The 25009-nt window shown below is 35.9% G+C and overlaps 2 protein-coding genes across 2 annotated transcripts in view; both read right to left on the bottom strand.

Moving 5' to 3' along the window:
- 5-HT2B (5-hydroxytryptamine receptor 2B) overlaps nucleotides 1-25009 on the bottom strand; it is a 332239-nt gene that overhangs the window by 136478 nt on the left and 170752 nt on the right. The window lies entirely within an intron of this gene.
- LOC149411282 (uncharacterized) lies at nucleotides 484-5001 on the bottom strand. The gene is made up of 2 exons (XM_089647652.1): nucleotides 4003-5001; nucleotides 484-1640 (listed from the first exon to the last, which is right to left on the bottom strand). The coding sequence occupies exons 1-2, from the start codon at nucleotides 4940-4942 to the stop codon at nucleotides 1621-1623; spliced, it is 960 nt and encodes a 319-aa protein (XP_089503778.1). The 5' UTR covers nucleotides 4943-5001; the 3' UTR covers nucleotides 484-1620.

The raw sequence follows: 25009 nt of genomic DNA, 5'->3' as shown, positions 1-25009 counted from the left end.
AAAGAAATTACTTTTCTTTTCTTAATAAAATCATTCGGCACGAACACTGCTTCAATATCAACCCTAAATTCAATTTCACGTCTCTCAAAATACCGGAATATTTTGCGGTATCGCTGGGAAATAAAACAAATTGAATTGTAGAACATCTGATAAATTTGCAGCCCCTAAATGTCTCTTTAATGGATAATTGAATTAATCACGAACAATAATTTTAAGTTCAAAGAGGCGAAAATAGCCCAGGGGCGCGAAGACGCGGTGGAAATTTGCTAAAGGATTTGCGAGATTATATTTATAATGAATTTACGCAGTATTTCAATTAATAGACCTAAAGAATGAAATGTAAATAGAAAATATACATCATTTATTAATTCCTAAGAAATAATAAAGTTTCTTTATTTATTAACTCTCAAACGCCCATGGGGTTTTAACAATGGGTACATATTGTTTGCATTTTTTTACACAAGGCTTATGTTAAAAATTGGGGATGATCCTTTTTGAATAAAAACTGGTTTTCTTGATACCACTTTACATTTATTTCAAACTATTGAAACAGGTACAATATTTATAAAGAAACTGTGCGAATAACACTGCTACGATCGCTCTGACTTATGAGCTTGTTTATTATCGAGTTATTGTTGAGAAAAGAACGAAAAAACACATAATGCGAGCCTTTTTAAAGACTTCAAAACCCACTACATGTAAATAAAACACTTGTCATTGTGATGTCTAGCAGTAAAAATGAAACCTGCTATACCGACCAAATTGACACTATTTTCTAAGCAAGGACTCACACCATTTTGGTTAAACGTAGTAACTTCAAATTTCTAGACTACAGATGTCGGTAGCCTGCAAAATTGAACATATTGCCAGGGGGCGGGATTCAAAAATTGCACTAAATTTTTGAATGATAATCTATTTAAAATAAACTATAAACCAAACAGAATAAACTAAAAATTCTTAATCTAAATATACCACAAAAATACTAACAAAATAATTCAAAATAGCAGAAATTAACAAAATAAAACCCCCTTTTTTTTATGCCCTGCTGGTAAACTTATAAATTTAACTGTATAAATGCTGTTGAATTACTCTATTAATAAACTAAAGATAACTAGAAAATTATTAATCCTATTAAATAACCAAAAAAAATTCAAAAATGACTAAATTACACACGTCTGCATACTAATTTTTACATATTTAAATAGTTCAATAACACAAATAATATAGTTCACACTGAACACAACACAATTATTGTTCCTTTTTTTTCTTCTTTCTTCTCAGGTCTTCTGCTTGATCCATCCAAGGTGGAGTCGAGAAGATAAGCATCATAGTGTAATGTACATAATCAATCCTTGGTAAGGTCCGGGACGTCAATTACAGGTTTAGTGTCTGAATCCAGGGGCATCAGACATATCTTTGTGATGGGCCTCACAAAGACTCCTTGAGGTGTTTTTAGGGTAACAACTCGTACTACTCCATCCGCTCCAGGGTGTGTATGCAGAATTCGGGCCATTTTCCATAAAGGTGGAGGTAAATGATCTTCCTTTAAAATCACCAGATCGTCTTTTTGCAGTGCCCGTTGAGTGCTGGTCTGCCATTTAGTTCTCTTTTGTAGTTCCATCAGGTAATCTTGCTTCCATCTAGACCAAAAAGATTGAATTAGCGAACTGATCCTCTGATATTGAGTTAGTCTGTTGTCCGGTATCGCCCGGACGTCTCTCTCAGGAATGATACAGGATTCAGTGCCTATAAGGAAATGGTTTGGGGTAAGAGGTTGGTAATCATGGATGTCGTCGGATAAGGAAGTTAATGGACGGGAGTTCAAACAGGCCTCAATCTGACAAATTAAGGTATATAAGAGTTCAAATGTTAATGAAGAATTGTTAGTGATTCTATATAAATGGAATTTTGCTGATTTTACTGCTGCTTCCCACAAACCTCCCTGATTAGGGGCTCGAGGGGTTATGAACTTCCACTCAATACCTCTGTTCACTAAATAATTTTGAATATTGTCGTTGTTTTCCCTCAAGCTGGTGTACAGCTCTTTGAGTCTGCTGCTAGCTCCTTTAAAATTACTAGCATTGTCGGAAAAGATCTTTTCAGGTTGTCCCCTACGGGATATAAACCTTTTTAAACTGTTCAAAAAAGCATTGCTAGATAAATCCGAAACTAATTCCAAGTGAACGGCCTTGGTTGAGAAGCAAATAAAGATACATAAATACGATTTTGCGAGGGAAGCCTTCCTCAGCGTCCCACTTTTAATTAGAATTGGTCCGGCGTAATCTATTCCGGTGATAGCGAAAGGACGACTCGGCGTAATTCTTTCGGGTGGCAAATTTCCCATGATTTGATGACCGGTTCGGGGACGACATCTAAAACATACAACACATTTATGTAATATCTTTTTAATAGTATTTTTACCAAAGATGGGCCAAAATTTTAATCGTATTTTAGCTAACAAAGCTTGAGGTCCTGCGTGTAGGTTTACATAATGGTAGTGACGTATTATCAATTCAGTTAGCTTATGTTTAGCCGGCAAGATAACTGGGTGTTTTTGTTGGTAAGATAAATGTGTAGCCAAATTCAACCTACCGCCTACATATATTAGACCATCATGTAAGAAGGGATTAAGAGATTTTAAATTACTTTTCTTGTTGACGATGCCATGGTTTTTTAATTCTTTCAATTCCTTTTGAAAGGCGTGTATTTGAGCTGATCTCAATAGACCTTTCAAGCTTGATTCCAATTCAGCCACACTTAAATTGTCTGAAATTTTACCCTTAACACTTCTGCAGTTATTGACAAATCGCAATACATACGCAGTAACTCTTTTCAATTTAATAAATGATGAGAATTTTTCAAATATCTCCCATTCTTGAATATCTGTGGATAATAGAATATTTTTGCCTTTGAGTTCAGGAGGGTTTGAACACGAAATATTTGATATAGGCCAAGCGTTGACTCCCTCGGTCAACCAACTTGGTCCATTCCACCATATTGCAGAATTTATCAATTTATCTGTAGTGGTTCCTCTTGAAAGTATATCTGCTGCATTGTCGGCTGATGATACATGTCTCCATAGATCTGGATCACTAAGTTCTTGTATTTCGGCTACTCGGTTTGCAACGAAAGTAGCCCATCTCGTAGGTTGACCTTTCAGCCAGCACAACGTTATCATGGAGTCACACCAATAATGTGTGTCGATCTCCACTATATTTAACGCTTGTTTTACGTTTTTAATTAATTTAGCCAGTAGCACAGCACTACAAAGCTCCAACTTGGGCAGGGAAATACACTTCAATGGCGCCACTCTTGATTTGGACGTTATTAAATGTGAATGCCGCTTACCGACATGGTCCACCGACACCATGTAAACGCAGGCTCCGTAAGCTTTCTCAGATGAGTCGCAAAAACCGTGTAGTTGTAGATATGTAGATTGCCTGCAAATAATTTTTCTTGGTATTTTCAACACATTTAGTTGAATTAATTCTTGAAGGTAGGACCTCCAGGGTGCTAATATTTCATTAGGCAATGGATCATCCCACGCTGCTTTAGACTGCCATAACTTCTGCATTATCAATTTGGCTACAACTATAATCGGTCCTAGAAGACCTAATGGATCGAAGGTTGATGCGATGCAAGATAATATCTGTCTTTTACTCTCGGTTCGACTTGATGGTTTCATTATTACATAAGAAAAATAATCAGATTCATTATTCCATATTAATCCTAATATTTTCTCAGTCTTTGGATTGTCAGTAATAATTTTTTCAGAATTGCCTGATTCGGCAATCTTAGCTTGGCCCGACTCGGCTGACAACTCCAAGACATTGGACCTCCATTTCCTCAAGGTCATCCCCGCAGACAAAAAGATGTTGATTAATTGCTCTTTTAACTCTCTACAGGATTCCATGTCATCTCCTCCGGTTAACAAGTCATCCATATAGAAGTCATTTTCTATGACCTGACTAGCTCTAGGAAAATTTATATTGTTATCCATACCAATTTGCCGTAGACTTCTAGTGGCTAAGAAAGAGGAAGGCCCCAGACCATATGTGACTGTCTTCAGACGGTAATGCTTGAGCACCTCCTGCGGCGACTCGCGCCACACTATCTTCTGCAGGTCACGGTCCGCTTCACACACGTTAATCTGGCGGTACATCTTCTCGATGTCAGCCGTCAGTACTACTTGATGTTTCCTGAAATGCAATAGTTGGGTGTATAAGTCCTTTTGTATAACAGGTCCTGTCATCAAGGCGTCATTGAGAGAAATTCCATTTGAAGTTTTGGCGGAGCCGTCAAAAACGACCCTCACTTTAGTAGTAGTGCTTGATTCTTTTATTACAGCGTGATGAGGTAAAAAATAGGATTCACGATCCCCCTTTGACTGGTCACACACCTCCATATGACCTAATTCCTCATATTCACGCATGAATTGTATATATTGTGTCTTCAATTCGGGATTTGACACAAATTTTCTTTCTATATTTTTAAATCTTTTTTCAGCAGTGAGCAATGAACTTCCCAGCTGATCAATGCATGCTCGACGCGGTAAACTTACTACGTATCTACCGTCGTCTTGTCTAGTATGAGTACTAGCAAAACTGGCTTCACAAGCCTTTTCTTCATGATTTAGAATCTTAGTGGGATTAATCTCCTCCAATTTCCAAAATTTTTCTATTTGGTGACTTATTTTATTTATAGATAAATTACAACAATCTGATACAGGCCTTTGCTTTGGGTACATGTGGATTGGTCCTGATATGATCCATCCCAGTTGCGTACGTTGAAGTGTTGGTCCCGATTCGAGTTTCAATCTATCGTTGGTTAGGATTTCCCAAAAGCTCTCCGCGCCCAACAGGATGTCGATGGGTGCAGCTATATTGAAGTTCGGGTCAGCTAGCTCCAATCCTCGTGGTAACTTGAAGTCTTTTTTCGCCATTGTCACTTGTGGTAAATTTGTTGTAATCTCCTGTAAAATCAGACATGATATTTCACTTTTATAATCAGTATGAAGCGAATTCATCTCCACTGAAATTCTCTTTTTTATGTGAGTGATGTTATTATGGATCCCAGAAACGGGTTTGTTTATCAATTCACATGGTAAATTTAATTTATTAGCAAATTCTGCTCTCATAAAATTTGACTGGGCCCCTGAATCAATCAGAATGCGGGCTTTAAAAATTTTATTGTTACTACCCACAACTCCTATGTTGGCAGTTGACAATAATATTATTTTTTCTGCTTTATCCGATGCAGAAAAATTCGATACTGAAACCTCGTTATCAGCATCCATATTGGAGGCCTCCCGCAGAGGTACCTCATTGTGTAGTAAGGTGTTGTGATTATCTTTGCCACAACGCCTGCAAGAAAAGGTTGCCTTGCAACTCTGTGCCTGGTGACCCACCTTTAAACATTTAAAACAAGCTTGGATTGATTTCGTAGCATCAATCCTCTCATGTAATTTTAATTTCAGAAATTTTTTACAATAATAAATATGGTGACCTTTCTCGTTACAATAAATGCAGTTGTTAGCCTTTACCGCTAAAAATACTGATGAATCTTTTTTGCAATTATTGTTGCCTAGTTGTGTTTTATGTAAGCTAGAAAATTTTTTCTCAGAAGCGTTCATCAGTTCCAATACTTGGGCTCTAGCAGATAAACATTTTAAGAATTCCTTTAACGTCGGTAATTCGTCTTGTAATATATATTGTTCCCAATTTTTTCGGGTAGCTGTGTCTAATTTATTTGATATTATATAAATAACCAATGGATCCCATTGATCTACCTTGACCCCGATATTTTGTAATGCCTTTAAACTAACGTTTGTTTCATCAATTAGATACCTCAATGCTACAGGCTCTTCTTGTTTCATGTCTTTTAATGAAAATAGAGCTTGGATGTGTTTATGAACGGTAGTTCTTAAATTTGCATAACGTTCATTTAATAATTCCCAAGCGGAAATGTAATTTAATTCAGAAATTTCTAGATTAGCAATTATCTTTAATGCGTTTCCCTTTAAAGTTGATTGCAAATAAAAGAATTTTTGTACGTTGCTTAAATTACTATTGCTATGGACTAAAGTCTTGAAGGTTTCGACGAAATTAACCCAATTTTTCTGATCGCCATGAAATTCCCGTAATTGGAGGTTGGGTAGTTTAATTTCCACCTTACTTTGATCGACGGATTCGATCGCACCTTTGGCCGTTGCCAAAACTGAGAAATATTGGTTTTCGAAAGCTTCTCGTTGACTATAATTTTCAATTTCGTCTGAATCCGGTAACATTTCAATTTTCTGTTGAACTGCTTCGAATTCATCTAACAATGATTTCACCCGCTCATATCTTAATTTAATTTCATTTACCGACAATGCATTTAAGGAATCCGCGAATCGGGTTAGTTTTCCTTTGATTACGCCGCGTTTGTTTATTAATGACTTCATATTTTCCATTTTTAATTATATTTTGTTAATATCGGTTGACAATTATTTTATTTTAGCAAACACCCGTTTGAAAGAATACCACGACAATCTTGACAATACTATTTGAGAACACTATTCAATAATATTATATTCTTATTTTCAAGTGGGTAGTGATTTTATTTATAATATTGACTCTATTTAAGATTAATCTCGTTTAAATTACATGAGACCTGAATAAACATAAAATGGATGATAGGAAGGAAGGCACTGAATACTTATCTCAGATTTGCGATGTGGTCCACTTTCCTTAATGATTTCCAGTTTCAATCAATTTTGTATCCTTTTGGCTGCTGGTTCTTTGTTTTTTTTTTACATACAATCTCCTGATCGTAATCCGGCTCGAAGGACCAAATGTTAAAAATTGGGGATGATCCTTTTTGAATAAAAACTGGTTTTCTTGATACCACTTTACATTTATTTCAAACTATTGAAACAGGTACAATATTTATAAAGAAACTGTGCGAATAACACTGCTACGATCGCTCTGACTTATGAGCTTGTTTATTATCGAGTTATTGTTGAGAAAAGAACGAAAAAACACATAATGCGAGCCTTTTTAAAGACTTCAAAACCCACTACATGTAAATAAAACACTTGTCATTGTGATGTCTAGCAGTAAAAATGAAACCTGCTATACCGACCAAATTGACACTATTTTCTAAGCAAGGACTCACACCATTTTGGTTAAACGTAGTAACTTCAAATTTCTAGACTACAGATGTCGGTAGCCTGCAAAATTGAACAGCTTAGTAATAAACAATGGTAGCAAAAAAAATAATTTCGGTACAGTGGTTTACAATTAAATTACAATAATAAAATTGAAAAAACTTATTGAAGTATCTGAACATTACATATGTAAGTTTCAAAAGATAAGTAATTAAGCATACAGTATCGTTATCGTTATCAGCATTGTTGACAAATAATTCTTTATTAACAATTTTTTTTTCTTACCTCTTGTACTTGTTTTTTATAACTAACCTAACTTTATATTTAACCTTTACACTTTATACCGTATATTTTGAATTATATTTTTGTATTTTTTTATTGACACATGTCGTGCCGTTTGTATTTAAAAAAATAAATATGTAATTTCTTCACAGAAAATGTTTCCTAAGTGAATGTTAAACATCGAATCTGTAAAATATGATTTAAGATTTTCAGGGAGAAATTTTTTTTTGCTATTTGTTTTTGGGGTGTTATGCCGTGTTGCGCTAACTCCTTCTTTAGCCAACATTTCGGACAGCATTGCAGTGTAGCAATGCTATCCGAAACGTTGGCTAAAGAAGGAGTTAGCGCAACACCGCATAACACCCCAAAAACAAATAACAAAAATCGAATCTGTTACATTAAAAATATCGATATCATAGGTTTATTCATTTGCTAAACAATGCAAGCGAGGAACTGGCGAGTTTGCCATATAATTTATTTGTTAAACGGTGATATTGAAATAAATAAATTATTGTAATGTCTTTACAAAACTTTATTCGAATCCTCATTGATGAGAATCGTGGCCCCACTCTTATTTCCCTAGTGGACTATGCTCCTCTACTCCTCGCTGTTATAACCTGCGTAAAGAGCCAAGGCCACTGACGTTCAATGATATCTTATACACGTCTGTGAAATTTTTTGGTCAATCCATCGCCTTGATGTTTTTTTTACATTAGCTCCACACAGGAGGCCCTGAGGAAAATAATTTCTCTCAGGCCTATGTTATCTTTGGGGATGCTGTGTGGAGGGTATTTTTAGGAAAAGGAAGTTCTGGGGAGGTATAAAAGGTATGAGGGGTGGGAATGAATCTTGGGGTCAATGTGTCCAGAAGTGACCGACGTATGAATCTATGCCTCCAACTGCGCTGCTGGAGTCTGACTGGAGAGGTAAAAAGGTTTCCTTTAATCAGTCTTTCCCGATCCGACCCGCCACGCAGCATCCGTCGTCAAGACTTGGACAAACATCACCCCGAAAACCCGGGCATCCCTGCGAAGTCATACATTTTTCAACCCCTCCTAAGCCCTTTCTCCCTTAGGGTCCGAACCCCATTCACGTGAATGCTATAACTACCCCCTTGCCAGTGGACATGAATTTATTTAGGTTTGAGGTCTTAGTTTGGCGAGAAAATTATAAATACGCTGTAGGTAGATAGTTCATCGCCTATTGTGTATGTCTAGCTCTCACAGAATTAATATATTAGTGCACCTGGCAGTTAATTGAATCTTAAACATTTTTCTCCAACACTACATTTCAAGGGTGAGTATCCGCTTTACAACACAACATAAAACATAATTTTATACTTTCCTTTCTCCTATTAATCCCGTTTTACGCCTTCAGGTATATAATTTTCCATTCCGTGTAGTAATAAACATTACAGTAATTAAATAGCATTGTTTCACTTTTTTTTAACAACTCAAACAAATGTCGGAAACTGACGAGTTTGCGTAAATTTGAAGTTGAAACGTTTTTAATGTGGACCCTCAAGGCGTGTTTAACGATCTCTTTGCTTTATGTAACAATACTTACTTCTTGGTGTGAAGAAGCAAAACGTTGTAAAGACATATTTTAGAAAAGTTAATAAGCAGTGCGTGAATTTGAAAGTTTTAACCAACCGGAACGCTAAATGCTCATTCAAGATCTTTTTGAGAATATATACATACTTACCGGAGCGGAAATGAGTGAATTTACAAACCGGAGCGGCTTCAACACATTAAAACCTAATTTTAGAAATTAAGTGTTAGCTTGAAAACCTGCAAGAATATTTTTAATCTCTTTCAACTTTTGGTACCAAAATTTAATTATTATATTTATGCACAGTGAACCAATTTTGGATAACCAACACCTGCCATAGGATACTCCAAGTGGTTTGCCACTTTTCGTGACTTAGCAGGGATGCCAAGGTCTGTGTGGTGAGGTTTTCCTAGGTCTTGGTGGCGAATGCGTTTGCCCATCTACTGTGTGTTTGGTTAAATCCGGAGGTTGAGGGACGCCTCTCGACCACTCCATCCGGACTCTCTCGATTCATCGCCTTGCACCGCGGTGAGAGAGATGGATTTATACATACCTCCTGGACACCCAGATTTCTACTAACCCTTCCAACATTTTTCTTTCTTAAAACTTCATCGCCTTCCTTTCACCTAAAAGACCCTCCACACAGCATCCCAAAAATGTCAGAGGCTCTGAGGGATTTTTTTTCCTGAGAGGCCCCCTGTGAAAAGATAATTTAAAAAAAATATCAGTGTTGTACATAATTCAGAAATATAATACTATTTATTAAATCAATATAAAAAGGTTACAACGGAAAGTAATAAAAACATGAGAGTTCTCAATGGTAGTTTAAAGATTTTAATGATAAATTTATATCAACATTTAAAACCACAGAACGATACCTCCCCATAACGATACCCCGAAAGAGATAATGCGAAATTTATCAAAAACAGAAAAAGAAAATTTAAAAAAATAAATTACTAACAATAATGTACGCTCACATAAGCATTATGTAATTTTTAAATTTATTTGTTACATTGTTTTGTTTGTTTCTTCAGAAAATGTAACTATTTCACCCTTATTTAAATGTTTGTCGGAGTAAATATTTTGGGGTACCTAGTAAAAATATTTTAAGGGTAATAAAAGTTGATCCATTAAAAGTTATGGAGGGGTATAGCATTGCAAGTTACTTAAAGACATCTGTTAACATTAATACCCACTGCTTACAAATAATATTAAAACGATTTCCAAATGCTTACATTTAAAAGGTTTCTCAAAATGCAATAACGCATATTTAATAACCACTCACTGGATACACAAGTACGCATTTATTTTTACATCACTGGCTTACAATAATGTTAATAATATATTGTCTTCGGAACAACAACTAAGATACAGGACTTACTGAGGTCTGCAAAGACTAAGTTTCCTCTGGAAACAGATGGAGTGTATAAACTTAGCTGTTCCAGATGTGACAAGGTCTATGTAGGCCAGACAGAGCGGACTATCTCCAAAAGGATTTCAGAACACTTCAGAGCTTGTAAACTCGGCTACCCTGACAAGTCGGCAATTGCCGAGCATTTTATTGACACCGGGCATTACTTTGGATTTGTTCCTGAAGTCCTGGGGAGACCCAAAACTTATAGAGCATAGTTGATTACGGAGGCCATTGAAATCCATAAAAATCCCGTAAACATTAACAGAGACAATGGAGCTAAGCTCAATAGTTCTTGGTATCCGGTAATTGACGGTTACACCAGAGCTAAACGAAGAAAACCACTTTAAATTAAAAAAAAAAAAAAAAATTGATACGTGAATGTTAGCTCAGAGGGTTGGAGCTGGCAACACGGTATCACAACCTCATACATAAGCTCACATTTCACCACAACCTCAAATAACACATCTGCCCTGATGATGGACACTGCAATGCTGTACGAAACGTTGGCTAAAGAAGGAGTTAGCGCAACACGGCACAACACCACAAAAACAAATAACAAAAATACTTTTGGCCGTGAAAATCCTAAATCTTATTTAATTAGATGTCCGTTCAGTGGCTGAGCATTGCGTTTGGGTACCACCCAGGCGTAATGTGTTCAATTCCTCGGCTGGCTATGTCCTCCATCACAATACAAGTAACATTCTAGGATATTGAGGATATTCATATTGTCAGGTTATTGAATGTTTGTCTTTCTTTGAAAAAAAGTATTTATTAGCCCAATATCAGGTCTGTTTCCAAAAAACACTTTCCCATTTATCCTAATCACTGAGTCGATTGATGCTTTGTCGCTTTTGATATATTGTTATACCTAACCCATTAATCTACATTATTACTTATAGTGTACCCGCGCATAAGACAAGACAGACCGCTCTCTGTAATTTTCTAAAGTCTGTTAATAATTATTTCGAAAATTCGCCAATTCACAGGCTACGTAGACTAGGTAATAATTATAGTTCTATCGATGCTTACGGCCACCACTAAGTGACCAAACTCAAAAACAATTTATAAGAATGTTTGTAACTTATCCACAAAATGTTTTTTTTCTTATTTGCACACTTTATCTTTGTTTATTTTTTATTTATATAAAGAAAAGTTCCACAAAACATATATTAGTTATATTTCTATATTATTTTTTGGGAATATCGCGTAGGAGCGATTTCATTTTTTTTCATTTCCTTCTTATTTTAAATTACTTGTATTGACTTGTAAATTACGTATTACTATGTTTTTTTTAAATCAATTTATATTATTTAATGCCGTATGCATTAAAACTGGTTTATTTATTTGTACATATTGAATTATTCGTCGGGTTGGGAATAAGCCGACGTAACTCAGTGGTCCAGAGCACCTGACCGGACATCAGAGGTGCGGGTTCAATTCCCGTCGATGGCATTTATTTTTACTCGGGATATATTTTTAATTTGTATGGATATTTCAGGCGAGTAATTAATGCTCATAATAGTTTGTTATCTTTTGTGCTATGCATAAAAACGTTGTCTTATAAACATTAGTTTATCATATCAAAAATATTAATGGTGATTATTGATTATATAAGGAGTACACTTTTAAACTATAAGTGACCAACAGAATTCTTAAAAAACCAACAAAACTACAAAAGAAACCAACCTCATCACCAGAGACTTCTTTTCCTCTATCCTCATATTCCTTGTGATAAAAACACTATCGATTGATATTTTCCTTTTCATTTACATACAGTCCAATTTAAATTCCAATCGGGCATCAGACAATTGATAATTGCTGATCACGCCGTTATGCAGAGAGGATGGACCGCAAAACAACTCGGTCTTGGCACATATACCTTGCATCATTCACATTCAGACATCTCATACATACACTCCCGTTATTCTAACTCTTGACATGGCCCGATTCAATTATTCGGTTAACTTGATCGTGGCACGCTTTTGTCTGGCGTCCCGTAGTCTTTTTTACCATTCACATTCACGTCATATATATTATCCTTACCCAATTTTTTTCTTCCATTTGCTACACGTTACAAAATCTATAAGTATCCCTTTCTTTATCATATTCGTTAAGCTTTCATCAGCCACGCATTCTTTGCGAATCTCATTTCTCCACATATCTCATCTGATCATGCACGTTTTTACCACACATATGCCTCAAGGATTTCAGGGACATTATAATTTAAAAATTTAACACTTTACATCTATTCTAAGGATGTGTTGTTTCGAAGAATTTGAACAATTAAAGTTTCAAAGTTAATTTTCAAGTTATGTGAAAGATTTTTTACTATTTATTGCTTATTGACTACTGTAATTATTTAAGTTCTGTTAAGCAACTAGTCTATAATGATATAATAACTAACTAACTAACTAACTAACCATCACGCCGTTTCCCCGCAGGGGTAGGCAGAGAGGACGGACCGCCAAACAACTCTGTCTTGGCACACACTCCTTGCCTCATTCACATTCATACATCGTCTCATACATACTCTTCTATTGTTCTGACTCTTGACATGGCCCGACTCAAGTATCTGATTCACTTGGTCGTGCCATGTCTTCCTCGGACGCCCCCGACTTCTGCTACCATTCACATTTGCATCGTATATTCTCCTTACACTCCTTTCTTCGCTCATTCGCTCTACATGCCCAAACCATCTAAGCGTCCCTTTCTTGATCTTACTCATTACGCTTACATCAGCCTTGCACTCTTTGGGGATATCCACATTCCTCACACGATCATACATGGTTTTACCACACATACGCCTCAGGGATCTCATTTCAACAGCATTCAATCTACTTTCATCCTTTCTTTGCCAGTTCCATGCCTCACTTCCATACATCAGGGTAGGTACCAGCAGTCCATTGTGGACTGCTAACTTCGCTTCTTTGGACAATTTTTTGTTAGCGCCAACTGCGTTCAGTCCTCCATTAATGGAGTTACCTGCATTTACTCTTCTTTCAATATCTCTGTCAGCCTTCCCATCACTCGTAAACATGCTTCCTAAATACACAAATTCATCCACCTGCTCCAAGTATTCCTCATTCACAGCTATATTACACACTGTTTTCGTACTTTCTCTTTCAAACACCATTACTTTAGACTTACTTACATTCATCATTAACTCATTCTTCACGCATACTTCGTTCATCCTAGACACGAGAGACTGCAGATCATCCATACTATTAGCAATCAGCACCGCATCATCAGCATACAACAGGCAACATACTTTCAGATTACTCAAATTCGCGCCCAATCCCACATCTTTCAATTCTTGCATACAATTATCCATGTATAGATTGAATAACCACGGTGACATTACGCAGCCTTGTTTAACACCTTTTGTGATATCAAACCACCCCGTAAAACCACCGTTCACCCTAACACATGCAACGCTTCCCTCATATAGAGACGCAATTGCCTGAGTCAGATTCGCATTCACTCCATACTTGGACAACACCTTCCATAGCTTTTTCCTGTCGACTCGGTCGTATGCTTTTTGTAGATCTACAAAGGCACAGAAAAGTTTCTGGTTTTTTGCCAGAAACTTCTCGGTGAGCATACGCAATGAGAAGATCTGGTCCATGCACCCCCTTCCACTCATAAAAGCACCTTGCACATCCCATATTTTATCCTTTGTTTCCTTTCTTACCCTTTCAATCAAAATTCTACCATACAGCTTGCCAACTGAACTTAGCAGGCTAATAGCCCTATGATTCCCACATTCCATACGTGACCCTTTACCTTTGTATAATGGCATGATCACTGCTCTTCTCCAATCTAAAGGCGTGTAACCTTCCTTTAAACATTGGTTAAAAAGATTGCACAACCATGTGAGAATTATACGGCTACCTCCTTTAAAATATTCAGCAGCAATATTGTCGAAACCGACAGCCTTACCATTCTTCATATACTTAATTGATCTTTCTATCTCATCCATGCTAATTTCGGTAACATTCAGTCCATCATCGTTCATATCTGATTCGCCGCTAGAATCACTGTCACTCACTTCGCTTTCAAAGACTTCCTCGAAATACTTCATCCATCTCTCTTTTATTTTTTCCTCATTCGTCAACATTTTTCCATCTTTCGATTTTATTACTTTCATGCTTCCGGTTTCAGGGCCACACCGGGACCTTTTGACTTCCTTCCAAAACAACTTAATGTTTTCTTGGAAATGGTTTGTCATTTTCATTCCTTCTTCCTCTTCCAGGCGTTTCTTTCGTTCTTTCACTCCAACTCTTACTTTTTTCTTACATTCCTTATATACTTCTTTCGCTCGATCCTTCTCTTCGCTGGAAGCACTGCCAGCCGCAATCAGACATAACCATGCTTTCTTCTTCTCTGAGACCAGTGCTTTAATATCATCATCCCACCATGCATCACCTTTCTTTCTACCTTGTGTACTTATTCCACACACCTCTCTAGCAGATTCACAAAGACTCACTTTTATGTGGTTCCATGTTTCGTCTATGCTTAGACCATCCATTTTTTTCTCATTCAATCTCATCTCTGCACAATTCACATACTTACTCCTCTCATTATCGTTTTGTAGTTTTTCTATTTTGATTCTTGTTGGAGTTAGTACCGTTTTCACTTTAGAGCGCCAACCGCGAAAGAGGTTTACTCTCGACACCACCAGAAAGTGGTCAGTTTCAACCTCTGCCCCTCTGAAAACTCTCGTGTCCTCGGTAACGGCTCTCAACCTAGAGTCAATTACTACAAAATCGATAATTGACCTCTCATTTCCTCTTTCCCACGTATATTGGTGGATACCTTTATGATCGAAAAAAGTATTGGACACAAAAAGGTTCCACTCTAAACATACTTCAAGTATTCTGTTCCCGTTGTCATTCGTTCTTTTATCCCCAAACATACCTAAGGCCGATTCAAATCCGTCACGTCTAATTCCTACCCACCCATTCAAATCGCCTGCCATTATAATCCTTTCATTAATATTTTTCAGTCTCATCACATCATTCACACCAGTCCAAAAATCATCTTTCTCTTCGTCACTCTCAGAATTGACAGGGGCATAACAAACAACAAGAAACACCCTTGTCAAACCGATTTTGAACCTAATCCACATTATTCTCGGACTTACACATTCATACTGCAACATACATTCAATCATTCTGGGAGACAGTAGTGCTGCAACACCCTGACACGCCCTCTCTGTATCTGGTCTCCCAGACCAAATGACGAGCCTATCATTATGCTGCATTGTACCGCTCCCTTTTTTCATACTCTCTGTTACACAAAGTATGTCCAAACATTTGCTAACCATCGTGTCACACAATTCATTCATCTTTCTTTCCATACCTCCTCTAATATTCCACGTACCAATTCGACATTGTTCGAGTTCCTTCCTCCTCTTTGCGCCACCGAAGGGTTGGCGATGTGATGGATAGCGAGCCTCATCGACACCTGTGTCGGCCATTCCCTTCTACAAACTGCTTATCTAGTCTAACATAATGATACTTAGGTATAAATCACTAACATACAAATTAGTATAATATTTAACTTAATCCTAACGCCATCAAAACTATTCCAGATGTCCAAATGAAAAAAACTTAATTCTAAAACAAAAAGTATTATAATCACTATAACAATACACTAATCACTGCATAATTGTTTGTACTAGTTCATATTGGCAGAAGACAAAAGACGCGGCTTCATTTCGATTTTGTCCTTCCTAGGGCGTAGGGGCACGGGGCGGTGCAGCGGGGGTGTAGAAATTGCCAGATGATTGTTTTTTATGGGTCATCTTGTAGGGGCGATGGTCGTGAGCGAATCAGTGACCGACCCACGGACAGGTCGTATAGCTGACAGACGTCTATAACGGAGCCGGTAAAGGTAACGGCAAGCATGGTGGCGGCAGCGGGGGTGGAAATATCGGTATGTGACGGTCGATGAGGTCTCCACATCTGGTAGAAATTATCAAATGCCAAACTCGGGCTCACTGACACTGCATTTTTTTGCGGCACCGGGGGTTGACGTATCGGTACGGGGTGACGAGAGACACGGGTAGGTTGCTGCGACCGCCGATGAGATGTCCACATCTGGTAAAAATTCCGGACTCGGGCTCACAAACACTGAATTACACTATCCCTTGGGATAAACAATCTTGCTAATTATTCTTAAACTCGTAATTCTTCCACACCTGTCACCGTAAAATTATTATATCTGCACTAACGTAACTGACAGACAATAAGGCACATTTACGTGTATTTTTAACGGCGGAATATATTAAATATCCCTATAAATTAGGGAAGGATAGTGAGACCGACGAAGAACACGTCAGGCTGTCCCGAGAGCCCGACCTAACTGCCAATGATATAATAACAGAACTTAAATAAGACTTTCACTAAACCCAAAATAGAACGTTGAATTTTGATAAATTGTTCAAATTCAGCGGAAAAACCTGTCCTAAAACTACTATAATAATATTCAATTACCTACATACTAAAATTTGGAACAACATTGAGACAAATCCTACGAAAAACTGGCGGACTTTCAGCTTCCTAATATTTAAAGGGAGTTTCATATGAAATTAATATCCACAAATTTCTAGAATAAGTTAAAATTATTTATCTTGATTTAAATAGCTTTAAAATATTAATTAATTATTAATGAAAAGACCAGGATTTGTTGTTTTTATTTTTGTGGTACTCGTGCTAAAGCCCAGCTTAAAGAATACCATTCTAAATATAAATATAAACGTATAAATGGCTATACGAGAGTCCCAACTAATTCTAACCGCCCGGAGCCATGGAGACTATGGCATTGTCAATTTTCCGAGGTTGAATCTAATAAGAAGGGGAATTCAATAGGAAAAAGGAAGGTGGAAAAGTGCCTGGCTATTCACACCTGGTCACCAAATATAGTAAAAGCCATTTCAGGCCAAGTTTTCATACTGAATGGTGATCTTTTATCAGGGTGATACTGAAAGCATCTACCACTTTCCAAAGTTTATTCAAAACGGTACCTGCAAACGATAGACAACCGTGTAGCGGTTGGAACCGTCCGCTTACATAGCAAGACTTCTAGACACCCATTGGCATTGAATTACAGCTGCCACTCGGAAGATTCAAATAAGCTGCGCGTTGAATTTCAGAGAAGTCGCCAGTTGGTTTTCGAGGCTAGTGGGGAACACACCTGAGTGCGAGCTGCTTGATAGTCCGGAGATTATTCGCGCACGTGAGACATTTTATTAATCCCTATGAAATAGACACATAATTTTGTAGATATCACCATGTTTATAAATTTGTTTAGACTAGTTTATAGACTGGCGCTCCACTGAGCTTACTTGTGATGTCTTATTTTAAGATGTTTAGTCAATATAATTTCACGAGAAAATTTCGTGGCCAAGATCAAATTACGTTTGTGCTTTCAAATAGCCAACCACCCCTGGTTTTCTAAATTTAAGTCCTTGCTCTTGTATTTAAAGTTTTAATTAAATATACAATCATATTATTATATCTCAATTGATATTCCGAGTGTTCATTTCAATTCCCCTTGCAATCTATGCAAGCTATGGTGGAGCATATTACCAGAATACGGTAAGTTTAATATATGTGGTGACAATCTACGTTACGACCGAATTCGTAGTATTTAATTCCAAGAGTAACTTAAGCTATAAATAGTCACGCACATCAAACGTAAAAAAATAGTGCAGATTCCTAACTGAGTAATCTATGACGAAATATCAGTAAAATAATATATTTCACTATCAGATATCTATGCAAATAATACTTAAGTGTTAATTTAATGGGTTGGTAAATTTTTTCCAACCGAATTAGTTCGATCTCTAGCAACGCCGGGTAGCAACTCAATGACGATTCGTAAACAATCATAACCTTTTAATTTCGTTCAGTTGATTGGATTCAGATATAATGGATTGATTGATTCGACATTTGAAAATCACGCGCGTGAATTTTCCGCATCAGCAGAAGTTCAATTTACAAATGAAAAATTTATGGATTTATTTTGAAGAGTAGTACAAACATTAAAAAACAGTGTGATTACAAAACGAATACAAAAAAGATATTTCAACTGTTTTTCTTTACTATTTTAGAGGTCATAATAATATGTCTGGTGTAAGGTTATCTATCTATATAAATAAATGGAAATGTCGGTATATTTGTGCCTTATAGAGTCCAAAACTACTAGACCGATTTCAATGAAAATTTGTAAAATCTTTAGTGCCAGAAGTGTTTAGAAAGTAGTTTGAATGATATTAAAATCCAGGGACGCTCGTGAAAGACTAAACGCATAATGAGTCCAATAAGAATACAGTGGTGAATGATAGAAAAAGTTGCGGACCCCCGAAGAAGACATCGCATTATTCTGCTCTAGAATGAGATGCGTAGTATAATAAAAGTTTTGGAGAATAGTGATTATCGCCAATTTAAATGGGTTGCTGGCTGAATGATTCTGTGGTTCTCCAATCAAGAATCCAAAGTTGCGTGATTACTCTCGGTGTGCAAGAATGAGAATTCGGATATTTTCAATTTAGTTTTTATTTTAACAAAACTCACGTTACAATAATTTTATTAACAAAACAGATCGCGTGCATTAGAGAAGATTTAGGGCCAAACCGGCAACTACACCGCTGGAGAGAAAATAAAATATTTATATAGTGATACCAGCCTCACATGAATGTGGGTAAAAGTAATGTTGTCATTATTTTGGGAGATGTAAACTCCCTATAATTTACCTTACGAAACTTAACACATTATCTTTGCACTGGAATAAGATACGGAGTCGAATTATAGTTGAAATATTGTATTTTGTTAACAGTAACAATGTGGATTTCATGATACTACGTGAAGTGAATGAATTAAACGTCGGGGACGCCCGAGGATGACGTGAATTATTTGTTGTAAAATGAGACCTAAGCGATGAACGAAGAAATGGGTGTCCAAGAAAGAGAATTTATGACTTGGAAGTATTTTTTTAATACCTGCATCAACTGTAAAGCGCCCCTGAGGTAATAACTCACAAAATTGGCGCTATAAAAATTGTCCAGTATTTATTTATTTATTTAACGGTCGGAGAAGTAGATAAAGCCATTAATGGCACAATCAAGTGAAAAAAAACACTAACTATAATTCAATAATATAATGTTATTACAAACATTATATTTAAAAACCATCAATAAGTCACCGAGCAACGCTGGGTACATGTCAGCTAGTATATTATATAGGTAGAACTGGAGTTGATTACAAATTTGTATTTTATTAGGAAAAGAAAGGTGTTGACATAACTGAAGTTGATTACCCTAAATTGTTTATGTATCTACTTATTTATACTATTATCAGCATACGACATGTAACATACTTTCAGATTTTTGTGATGAATCAAATTTCATCACAAGTATATTTGAATTAATAGGTGCGTCCAAAAACAAAGAAAGTGTCGATTAAAATGGGTCACAAAGACAAGAAGGGAAGAAGGGAGAAGGGATGAGGAGAGTCAAGAGTCCTTCGAATTTATAGAGGACCAACGGAGAAGACCGAGAGTTGAAAGACACAAGATCGAGACGGGAGTGGAAGTGGAACACCAAGTATGCGTTCTTCTCCTAGCGGCGTAATGCTGGGCGGTCGATGAAGAAGTTGCAGTGGAGTAGGAAAAAGTGATTCGCAAGATATTTTTTTTTTGCTATTTGTTTTTGGGGTGTTATGCCGTGTTTCGCTAACTCCTTCTTTAGCCAACGTTTCGGACAGCATTGCAGTGTCCATCATCAGGGCAGATGTGTTATTTGAGGTTGTGGTGAAATGTGAGCTTATGTATGAGGTTGTGATACCGTGTTGCCAGCTCCAACCCTCTGAGCTAACATAAACATATCAATTTGTATTTTTTATTTTTTATTTAAAGTGGTTTTCTTCGTTAAGATTTGGTGTAGCCGTCAATTACCGGATACCAGGAACTATTGAGCTTAGCTCCATTGTCTGTATTAATGTTTACGGGATTTTTATGGATTTCAATGGCCTCCGTAATCAGCCGTGCTCTATAAGTTTTGGGTCTCCCCAGGATTTCAGGAACAAATCCAAAGTAATTCCCGGTGTCAATCAAATGCTCGGCAATTGCCGACTTGTCAGGGCGGCCGAGTTTACAAGCTCTGAAGTGTTCTGAGATGTGCAACAATATTGTGCGTTTAATTATCGACGACAATGTTAACATATGACAACTAGTTAAGATCTAGATCTAACTATATATAAGTATAAATAAGATTTATTAATAAAACTTGGCCAAACCTTATTAAAAACCACAAAATACTACTTGAATAGGTCTTTATAATTAAACTCATCCCCCTAGGCCCAACCCAAGTAACCCATGGTGAAAAAACAGATTGGAAAAAGCACAGTGATAATGTATACACTTTATTTTATTTTAAATATTTCAATAGGTATTCTGAGGTATTTACCGGAGTTCAAATGGAATGTAACATTGTTCATATTCGCACCTGAGCACACATCTTTTAATTCTTGCATACAATTATTAACGCACAGTTCAAAAAAAACACAGTCTCGCTTAAACACCTTTTCTGATAATGACCACTTAGTAATATCACCGTTCACTTCAATACTTGCGGTTCCCAAAAAAATGTATGACGGTGAAGCAAACTATATATTAAAGTATACTTATTTTAATACATACAAATAACAAAGAGATGATATCAAAGGAACTGAAAATGAAAATAAATAACAATCACGAGATACTCGACACTTGACGAGAAATACGAAGCAAATTAGACAAGGAAGTCAACAAGGAAGGAAACAAGTACCTCGAAATCTCTTATGTACAAGACCGTCTAACTTTATAACAAAATCCTGAATGAAATTACGGAAAATGAAAATATGATTTGTTTTAAAAGGGAATTAAGAAAGTTGATCAATCTCAAATATTAATGTTTTGTTTTTAATTAAATAAACTTAAATAAAAAATATTTAAAGAAATATTATGTTTGCCAAATATTGTTTTAAAAATAAAATAAACAATTGCTAAGTTGACATCGCGTTTGAGTCCCACCCAGGGGTAGTGTGTTTAATTCCTCGGCTGGTTAAGTCCTCCATCACAACACAAGCAACAGTGGTAGTAGAAGATTTTCAAATATTGTCAGGTTATTCGTAACCCGGGAATGTTTGTCTTTCTTCTATTAAAGAAAATATGTATACGTTGTTACTTTCAATATATTTACTAAAAAGAAAATATGTATACGTTGTTATTTTATGAAATAATAATATTATTAAATGTACCACCTTTCATAATGAAGCTGGTTTTGCGTGTATGGGGAATGTGTTATTATGTTCGGTTTATCATTATTTATTTGTTTAAGTATTCCGTTAAGATTTTGAGTGTGTGTTTTAAGACGACATTTAAAATCTTTGCTTTTATTTATGTTTCTGAAACTTTCAGGTATGTTTTAAAAAACTTTACCACAAGATATTTATAGTTGAATTACCCCATTGTTATTTCTTTACATTTAGTTGGGAGAATTGATGTTTGTTTTCTATTATTTTTAAATGGTGTACTTTAATTTAGAATATAATATTTGTAAATTTGTAATGTTGCATGGCAGAAGTATAATTCATTCAGTTTTTTGACTTAAATTCTTTAAACAGAAGTTCTAATGGATGTGTTTATAGTTTAAATCATTATTTGTACTGTGTAAAGCTGTTGTGTGTGTGTTTTTTTTCTATACTCCACCCCATCCATAATGCCATGTTGTATTGTCGATTGGCAGAAGACAAAGTAAGTCATTCTGAGTAAATCATTATTTTGGAAATGTCTTAGACATCTAAAGATGTAAATGAGGACGGGTTGTTTCAGAGAATTTGAACAATTCTACAAATTTCAAAGTTATTGTTCTAATTTTGTGAATATTCTTTTCAGGTTCTGTTATTATTTCAGTTCTATAAAGTAACTAGCGTATAATAATGTAACAACATAACTTGAGTAGGGCTTTCACGGAACCCGAAAATGAACTTGAAATTTGATGAATTGTTCAAATTCTCTGAAACAAACCATACTTAGTTTGCTCACTCTGTCTTTGAGTAAGTTTATGTGTGTAGACCATTTTAGGCATAGATCTACTGTGACACCTAGTTATTTAGGCATAGATCTACTATTACACCTAGGTATTTAGGCATAGATCTACTGTGAAACCTAGGTATTTAGCCATAGATCTACTGTTACACCTAGGCATTTAGGCATAGATCTACTGTGAAACCTAGGTATTTAGGCATAGATCTACTGTGACACCTAGGTATTTAGGCATAAATGTACTGTGACACCTAGGTATTAAAGCATAGATCTACTGTAACACCCAGGTATTTAATTTAAGTTTTACTTTCCATCCCCAAACACCAGATATGTTGTTGTGTACGTATTTGTCCTTGAGTGGATTATAATTTGTATTTTATTATTTTATTTATTCCCAGTGAGGATATCATTATATCTATTTGTTACACAAAAAAAAGATAATAAAACACTTATTATTATTATTATTATTTATTTAGGTGTTTATTTAATGAGCAGGCAGCTTTCTGCTGACGTGCTTATATCTAATTTCTCAATTTGGTTAACAGTAATTGAGTTGTGTATGTAACAAGTTTTTTTTAAAATTTTGATTAATATCTTTGTTAGCCATGTTATTTATTTCCATCTATATATGTGACTTTAAATATTAGCACAAACGACGATGTGAGCTATCTTAAGATCAATAAAAAAACAAATTTAAATTTCTTCACTAAACACCCTGTACATGATCATTTCCAGAACGCTATTTGATCCGTTGATTAAATAAATGGAGGACCCGATTCCCAATGGTTGCCTCTCCCTGCTAGTTATAACTTATTACGGACTATTCCAGCTTTACGCGTTACAGTTATAGCCTTAATCAAGTGTTCCCATCGCTGGTGCTTTCAATTACTGCTATTTAAGTCAGGTTTGCGATCGCTTAGTGCTTAATGCCTTCCCGCCCCTGGGATATAAACGCAAATAACGTTAGTAAAATAAATAAAAAATCAAATAGGGAAGTTAAATATTATTTTTTCTGAAAGTCAAAATTGATTTATTTTCATTTATTTAATAAAAATTAATTGTGGATTTTGCATAATTGTATTAATTAACGTATAGCCGGCTTTGCTAAGAGTTATTAATGGTTTGAAGTAAAGTTTTGAGATGTGGATTCCAGTAAACTGGGGGTAGTTTTAAGTTTGAAATAACATTAGTATTAAAAATTACATAAGTTTATTTTTTACTATAAAAACTTACGTAACAGAGCGTAAGTGCTCGCGGTGGAAGAGAATGGTGGCAAAGGGTCTGTTGGGGATCTCGGAAGAGGAGATACGCGGTTAATTTTTTCACCATGGATAAGCTTGTCGAATTCCACTGCGTGCAACGGCTCTTTAAAAATACAACAGATTTTAACATAAATATCTAATTGAGACAACTATTTAAGTCATGGGTTTAAGTAAACATGCACTAAATAGATTTTTGTGGTTAAATTTAAATTTAAATTTAAATTAAAAAAAAATTAATATGCTATATTTATTAAATTTAAAAAAAAAATGGTATATATAACCTGAAGACAAACTGCCTTGTGGAAGCAGAGCGTGACAACTTTTTTGTTGTAATTATTAAAATTGTAGTATTATCAATAATTAAAACAAATGAATTATGTTGTTCACCACGGGTTTGTTATCACCACGTCTTTAGCATAGTTATTTGGTTTTGTGGAAAAATTAACTTAATAAAAAAAACTTATCATTATGCTGTTTCATCTCAGGGGTAGGCAGAGATTATAGACCTTAACACAACTACATCTTTCATTCACATTTTTCAGTCGCATTTATGCATCGTTTCACACATAGGCTTCTGTTATTGTAATTATTATTAATTATTCTTCTTTCTTTGTCCCATCATGGAGGGGTTGCAGGGGGTCATGAAGGTCTAGGAGCAAGCCTAGGGACTCAAGTGTCGCCCTGTGAACCTCATCAATCCCTATGGAGACCACAAGTTTGATGGTCTGCACCCCACCGCATTCTCTATGTATCTTGTGGGCACGGTGGGTGTGTGAGCAGTGAGCACCTTATCCATCGATGAAGGACCAAATTTAAGAGGCAGTGATAACCCAGGCTGTTGTGGCGCTATAATTACTACAATGTTATAATTATTGAGGTACCTTCATGACATTAAAACAATAAATGATTGTGGAAAAAACAAACCAACTTCTTTTATGAAGAACTTAATAATGTTGTTTAATAATGTGCACATAGCTAAACCTGAAAAGGTAAGAAAAAAACATAAAATTTCATTAATTGTTGTAGTCTTAGATTCAGCAATTGTATAAAAAAGTCAGATCGCATTCTAGATATATAAACAATAATCACACGTTTCAATCTGCCAAGAGATAAGAGAAATTATATGCGAAATACGATCTCATCACTAGATTTAGTTGCCAATCAACCGCCTCGCGAATAACACCTTGAAACCAAATTATTTCCAGTCCTCCCAATCAGTCATTAACGATTTTGGAGAGAAGACGTGTCAAATCACTCGCCGTTTGT

Source organism: Hesperophylax consimilis, chromosome 26 (assembly GCF_061612785.1).
Source record: "Hesperophylax consimilis isolate HC1 chromosome 26, BYU_Hcon_1.0, whole genome shotgun sequence".
Lineage (NCBI taxonomy): Eukaryota > Metazoa > Arthropoda > Insecta > Trichoptera > Limnephilidae > Hesperophylax > Hesperophylax consimilis.
This window is presented reverse-complemented; position numbering and strand designations above follow the sequence as displayed.

What these genes read in the sequence shown, in the direction of transcription:
- LOC149411282 (XM_089647652.1), bottom strand. Translation starts at nt 4,942, where the DNA reads ATGGCGAAAAAAGACTTCAAGTTACCACGAGGATTGGAGCTAGCTGAC. An exon ending in TAGAAGTCTACGGCAAATTG is followed by an intron (nt 1,641 to 4,002) that starts GTATGGATAACA and finishes TTTTTGGTCTAG; the next exon opens with ATGGAAGCAAGATTACCTGA.